The 7,083-nt window shown below is 55.8% G+C and overlaps 1 protein-coding gene across 2 annotated transcripts; it reads right to left on the bottom strand.

Moving 5' to 3' along the window:
- Positions 1–427: 427 nt before the first annotated feature.
- Positions 428–5,841, bottom strand: LOC134760579 (uncharacterized). 2 transcript variants are annotated; one of them, XM_063718995.1, is made up of 4 exons: positions 5,138–5,841; positions 4,512–4,581; positions 2,121–2,263; positions 428–718 (listed from the first exon to the last, which is right to left on the bottom strand). In XM_063718995.1, exons 1-4 carry the CDS (start codon positions 5,679–5,681, stop codon positions 660–662), a joined length of 816 nt encoding a protein of 271 aa, XP_063575065.1. In that variant the 5' UTR covers positions 5,682–5,841; the 3' UTR covers positions 428–659. The 2 variants fall into 2 exon arrangements, with proteins under 2 accessions (XP_063575065.1, XP_063575066.1); XM_063718996.1 differs by lacking the exon at positions 4,512–4,581 and having other exon boundaries at positions 428–1,591; positions 2,121–2,225.
- Positions 5,842–7,083: the final 1,242 nt, after the last annotated feature.

Below are 7,083 nucleotides of genomic sequence, written 5' to 3'. Positions count from 1 at the left end.
CCTGCAGAATAGAAAGAAGGGACAGTCATGGCTCCTGGTGGCACTGGTGGTTTGTTTTCATAAATGTCCATTTAACAGCTGCGACAGCTGGAGGTCATTGTTCCTGGGGCATCTCGCTCTACCCCAGCTACGGTCCCTCTGAGCAGCCCCTACAAACACGGGAACCTACCAGAGGCTGAAGAGCCTAGAAGAGACCAACTTTGGCAGTCCCATAACTGCACTGCCTTACTGTCCCCAAGGCAGACCGTTCCCTTGCTCCCTCCAGGGGACACCCATAGCCCCCAGGGGCCACCTGGCTGCAGAAGGCCCCTGCACGGGGATGATTCTCAAGATTCTGATTTATTCATACTCTCTCCATATTTTCCCAGGCCCTATTCTAAGATGTCAGAGATTTTGTGCAGGGCACAGGGCAGAGGCTGATGTGAGACATGGGTACCTCCTGTCTCTTGAGGAGAGCTGTGCTCGCCAGCTGCACATGGTGGATGAGGGAGGGGTGTGTCTTAGTCCATTGTCATGCTGCTATAAAGAAATTCCCTGAGACTGGGTAATTAATAATGGAAAAAGGTCTTTTGTTTTTATTTTTGTTTTATTTATTTATTTTTTTGAGATGGAGTTTCCCTCTTGTTGCCCAGGCTAGAATGCAATGGCATGATCTTGGCTCACCACAACCTCCGTATTCTGGGTTCCACTGATTCTCCTGCCTCAGCCTCCTGAGTAGCTGGAATTACAGGCACCCACCACCACGCTCAGCTAATTTTTTGTATTTTTAGTAGAGATGGGGTTTTGCTACGTTGTCCAGGCTGGTCTCGAACTCCTGACCTCAAGCGATCCACCTGCCTGGGCCAAAGTGCTGGGATTACAGGCATGAGCCACTGCGCCCGGCCAGGAAAGAGGTTGAATTGACTCACAGTTCTGCATGGCTGGGAAGGCCTCAGGAAACTTACAATCATGGGGGAAGGCGAAGGGGAAGCAAATACCTCATTCACAAGGCGGCAGGAGAGAGAAGAGTGAGCGAAGGAACTTGCCAAACACTTATAAAACCGCCAGATGTCATGAGAACTCACTCACTCACTGTCCTGAGAACAGCATGGAGGAAACCAACCACCCCATAATCAAATCACCTCCCTCCCTCGACACGTGGGGATTACAGGTCCCTCCCTTGACACGTGGGGATACAAATCGAGATGAGATTTGGGTGGGAACAGAGCTGAACCATATCAGGGTGCCTTGACAAAGAGAGAAACCGGAGATCCCAAGCCGAGGAGAAGTTGGAGGTTGGTCCTGAGGGCAGTGGGGCTGGCCTGGTGCATCTCTGAGGGGAATAGCCGTATGGCGCCCGTGGGAGGAGGCCCAGGATCGGGTCCTAGTCTCTCCAGTGTGGACACAAAGCCACGAGGCAGAAAGTACCATGAGATTGTGACCATGTTTGTTTCGGCAGACCTGGCCAGGATGGACAGTGATCAGGGCCCACTCTGAAAGGCCTGGGACCTTTGCACAACCACGGTGGTGGTGACAGCTGTTGGGGGGAGTTGGGAGCAGGAACCCTAAATGACAGATGGTTTCCTGTCCACTTAGCAGGCTGAGGGTCCGCCTGGAAGATGCCAAGGCGATGGGCTTGTTGCCGTCCTGAGTTTGCAGGCCGAGGCTCACGCTGCTCTGCCAACACTCACATACAGTATCCGCGTAAGCCAAAGAAACCCCCCGAACTCGGGACAGGCAGCTCCCTGCTGTGGGCCACACACTGGCTCGGAAAGGACCAGTGACTCAGGGGCTTTCATTATTTCAGATCAAAGGCTCAGTGTGGTCAGTGAAGGAGAAAGCCCCTGTGCGGGCACCTGCAGAGGCGCCCACCCTGCCCAGGGGCCTCTGGGGACGCAGCGACTCACTGACCAGTGAGCGCAGATGGGCGACTGCACCTCTCTGCTTCAGCTCTTCATGGCCAGATGGGAGGACAATCCCCACCTTGCAAGGTGGCATCAAGGACTGAGAAAGAACCAGCACCAGGCCTGGCCCCATGAGCGCTGCTGGGTCTGGATCCAGGCGCCGTCCACCTTCCACCTGGCAGCACTAATGCTTCCTCCCCGGCTGCACTGGCCCTTATCTGGGGGTCAGGAACTCACGTGCTGAATAAAGAGCAACTCTTTTCCAGACATGAACGTTGGGTGTGGCAGGGACAGGCACTGGGGCTGAAGTAGCTTTTCCAAGGAGACGGTTTGGAGTGGTGCCTTCCAGAAAGGAGCATGGTAAGGTCGAGGAAAGGAAGCTGGAGAGGGTGAGGAAGGGCTGTTTCAGGAAATGAAACTGAGGGGAAGTGGCTCAGGATGTGGAAGTGGAGAAGGTTATGGGGATGGAGGAGGTGATGGGAATGGAGGAGGTGATGGGAATGGAGGAGGTGATGAAGATGGAGGAGGTGATGGGGATGGAGGAGGTGGGGAGATGATGGGGATGGAGGAGGTGATAGAATGGAAGAGGTAATGGGGATGAAGGAGGTGATAGAATGGAAGAGGTAATGGGGATGAAGGAGGTGATGCGGATGAAGGAGGTGGGGAGGTAATGGGAATGGAGGTGGTGATGAGGATGGAGGAGGTGATGGGGATGGAGGAGGTGATGGGGATGGAGGAGGTGATGGGGATGGAGGAGATGATGGGGATGGAGGAGGTGATGGGGATGGAGGAGGTGATGGGGATGGAGGAGGTGATGGGGATGGAGGAGGTGATGGGGATGGAGGAGGTGATGGGGTTGGAGGAGGTGATGGGGATGGATTCCACTCTGGCCTTCCCTCATACCCTATGGGCCTCCTTCATCACTTTCGTTAACAACTTAGGCAGTTCCCAAAGCTGTTCATCTAGCTTCAGCAAATGAACCATCTCATCTTGGCCAATCCAGGCTTGCTGTCCCATATTAAAATAACCAAACCAGTCTAAGTCAAAACTTCCATCTCACATCTGATGGCAAGCTGCAAGGGCAGCAGTAGGGATCAGCTCTTCTACCTCCTTGCTCCCCTCTACCCTCATACATGCCTCCTCTCTCCCAACCCCTGCAAAGGACATCCTCCAGGGTACCCCTCCCCCAGGCAGCCCCACCCACCCCAGCTGCTGGTCCTCATGGTTCAATGCCGTCCAGGCAGCGAGCCCTTCCTGAGCCTCCCACCTGACCTACCGTCCTGGTGTTGCATGGCAACTTCGAGCATCCTTCCCTGGGAAACGCTGGAAATGTGGAGGGTGACCTGCCCAGGCGGCTCCAGCCACCCTTCAGAAGGCTCCAGGGGCAGGACTGCTGCCTCTCTGCACCAAGCCCCAGCCGAGGTGGCCAAGCCCTCCCAAGAAAGCTCCCCACTTTTGCCTGGGGCCAGGACTTGAATTCAGAAAACCACCAGCTGAGGCTCCTTTGCCAGGGGTGCTCGGGGAGCCCCCTCTCCTGGCTTGAGACCCTTCACGTCCCATCTCTATTCCTCAAAACTTGCCTCCAGCAAGCCCCTCTGATTTGAGCTCTCCTTTGCAAGTGGCTTTGGCTCTGGGCTTTATGCTGCAGATTCACTGACACCTCATCGCAGTTCCTCTAGCACCCATTTCACAGACGAGGAAACGGAAGCCCAGAGAGCTTAAGTCCCCTGCTTGAGGTCTCACAGCTTCTCAGTAGGGGAGCCCAAACTCAGTTCCTGGCAGCAGCATGCTTCCCGGTCTGTACCCGTAACCCCACTGCAGCTCTCTGCTGGGACCTTATGCCACCTTTTGAGATGTCCAACTTAGACACGTCAGGCACGCTGTCTGCACTGAGTAGACACGTCGGGCACCCTGTCTGCACTGAGTAGGCACATGGGCATTCTCTGCTTTCCAGCTTCATCCAAAATCCCAGGCATCCGGGAAAGTCCCTAGTCAAAGGGAGCCCAGTGATTCCTGGCGTGGGAGGGTGAGGGAATAGGGGAGTGGTTCTTCTCCACCCTGCCTCTGCCCTGAAAAGACTTATTCACTGGCAACGTCCCCTAGAAAGAGGCCTCTGAGCTCCTAACCACAGGGTGCAGGACCCAGTAGCCCATGTCTGTGCCTCGTGCCGGGTGGCACGCTGACCCGGCTGTAACCAGCCAGTGGTGACTCAGGCCTCGGAAATGACAGGCTTCCATGGAGACAGAGGGCGCCAGGGTCGGGGAGGCAGCCCACGAGGAGCTTAAACCCCCACTGGGGGAGGGAGAGCAGGACAGAGCTGGATGGCAACATGAGATGCCGGGGGTGGGAGTGAGGCCTCTGCCCACAGGTGACCCGGGTCACACCTTCCAGGAGCCACAGACAGGCCCCAGCAGGAGGAGCTGGGGGACACACACAGGCCACAGCAGGAGAGGTGGAGTGGTTGCAGGACAGGCCTGGAGGGCAGGTGAGGGGCTGAGCCTCCGCAGGGGGCAAGAAGATTGGCCTCACAGCGCTCGGTCAGGAGGCCCGGTCTGCTGCCCCATGCTGTGTGCCTACGAGGCCCCACAGGCCTCAGCTTCCTATTCTGTGACAAGGAGCAGCCCTCACCTGGCCAGGTGCCAACTGAGAGGGAGCCTGGCCCTGTGCAGGGCCACCTTCCTGTGTGCTGAATCGTCACCTGGAGGCAGGACTGGAAAATGTTCTCACTGTATTGCATTCCTGGGCCCGAGGAGCTCTTTTACAGGGCTGAGCCGTGGATGAAGTGCTTATGAATTGGCACAAAGAGGGGGCCGGGTCTGATTCATCTGTGTGCCCCATCCACACCCCATACAGGATCAGGCACAGAAAGACACTTCCCATGGTTACAGGAGGAAATAGAGTAGGATGAGGGAAGAACTGGCCTCTGAGGTCCCTCTTTATTCCCACTCTATCCCCCAAAAGTTGCCTTCCTGGACCTCCCTGCCCCCGTGTCCCCCACATAGGTGTTTACACGCTGATCAGTGGCGGAGATTCCAGGCAACAAGGAGCTGGGAGGCTGAACAGGTTCTGGAAGCCAGTGGCCGATCCCCCTGGAACAGAGGCCTGTGGCCGAGCTGCGAGCTGTTAGTTCTCCAGCTTATGGCTCCCAAGAAGGGCCTTGCCCTCCTGCCAGGGGCAGGATAACAATCTACCCAAATACCCATGGACCCCTCTGGAGGCTTGTAAAGCACCCACCCTGTTTGCTGCGAACTTACCAGGCTCGGCCACAGGGGCAGGGAGAATGTCTGGCTGGAGCGCAGGGAAGGAAGGTTGGGTCTTCGGAGTCCACAGGGGTGAGGGGCCACCTCCTAGGTCTCGCCCTTCAGCTTTTCTGTTTCCCACTCCAGGGCCACACGTCCGTCGTTCTGAACCCCCAATCACATTGGTAACCATCATCATGGGTTCCCAGTGGCCCCATTGTGGGGTCTTTTCCTCCTGGGGTCTCTGCTGGAGCTTCTCCCTCTCCTCGCTTCCGGCCATCCCCTTCGCTGGGGAGCAGTTGGCTGCTTTTCCGCAGCCAGTGCCTTTCACGGGTCCAGTTGATCCTACGAGATGCACCATGGAGGGGCAAATGCAGCCTGGGCTCCTCCAGGATCCAGGGTGCCCACTGCTGCATGGAGATGCTACCAAGCGTTCAAGTTGTATGGGTTGTGGAAGAAGCTGGTGAGCCCTGGAGTCGGGCCTGGAACTCAGAACCCAGCGTGAGTCAATCCCTCCGCTTTTCACCGGGAAAAATCCTCCTGGCTCGAGGTCCTGCATTCATCACTTTCTTCAAACAAACAATCAAACACTCAGAGACTTGCGGTCTGGGTAAGATGGCCTAAACCCGACCCTCCCTGTTCCTGTCTGCTAAGCCCTGGAAAGAATGCAAGAGGCAACCCTAAGAGGGCCCTGAGGTGGAAGGAGCCGGAGAGCTGGTTAAGGACCCCAAGGCTGGGTCAGGAATATTTAGCAACAGGGCATTATGACACCCCTCACCCCCACCCAATACAGGACCCACCCAGGCATGCATTTCCCAACTCCCAACCTAGCAGGAGAAGGCAGCCCAAGTAGGTTCCTTTTTCTCCTAGATTAAAGGCAAGTCGCCCCAACACACTGGGCAAGGCTGGGCCCGATTGCTCACAGCTGTAATCCCAGTGCTTCAAGACAGGAGGATCTCTTGAGACCAGGGGTTTGATACCAGCCTGGGTAACCCAGCAGACCCTGTCTCTACAAAGAAAACTTAAAAATTAGCTGGGCATAGTGGCACCTGCGTACAGTCCCAGCTACTCAGGAGGCTGAGGTGGGAGGATCGCTTGAGCCCAGGAGGTCAAGACTGCAGTGAGTTATGATCGCACCACTGCACTCCAGCGTGGGCAACAGAGTAAGACCTGTAAAAACAAACAAAAACAAAAAACAAAAAAAAAGCCGGGCACGGTGGCTCACACCTGTGATCCCAGCACTTTGGGAGGCTGAGGCGGGTGGATCACCTGAAGTCAGGAGTTTGAGACCAGCCTGGCCAACATGGTGAAACCCCGCCTCTACTAAAAATACAAAAAATTAGCCAGGCATGGTGGTGGGTGCCTGTGATCCCAGCTACTCAGGAGGCTGAGGCAGGAGAACCGCTTGAACCTGGGAGGTGGAGGTTGCAATGAGCCAAGGTTGTACCATTGCACTCCAGCCTGGGCGACAGGAGTTAAACTAAAAAAAAAAAAAAGTCAACAACAAAAAACCCACCAAGCAAGCCAGGCAGAACCACCAAAGGGGTTGGCCCAGCAACCTCCTGCTAATTATTGGCCAGGGTTAACCCTTTCCTCCTCACTGGACCTGAAATTCCGCTTCCCCACCCAAAATCACTGCACAGCAGAGAGAGGGGGAGACGTTGATGGCAGGGAGAAAGCTCACCACAAGCAGAAGGTCTGTCTGTCCCTGTGAACGGGAGACTCCCTTCTCCCACCTGGAGGCAATGAACGTCCAGCCTGGGAAAGCTCCTTCTGCCTCCTCAAGCAGCACCACGCAAGCCGAGCTGACCTCTATAGCACGGCAGAGGCTCTGCAAATCAGATTTTCATTGGAACCATAGCCCCCAAAAGTAGCCCAAGACCTGGGTGCTAAACCTAAGCAGGGCCGCTGCTACCAAAATAAAAAATGTAAACAGGACCTGAAGTCTCCTCACGTAATAG

The sequence above is a fragment of the Pongo abelii genome, chromosome 19, assembly GCF_028885655.2.
Source record: "Pongo abelii isolate AG06213 chromosome 19, NHGRI_mPonAbe1-v2.0_pri, whole genome shotgun sequence".
Classification (NCBI taxonomy): Eukaryota; Metazoa; Chordata; class Mammalia; order Primates; family Hominidae; genus Pongo; species Pongo abelii.
This window is presented reverse-complemented; position numbering and strand designations above follow the sequence as displayed.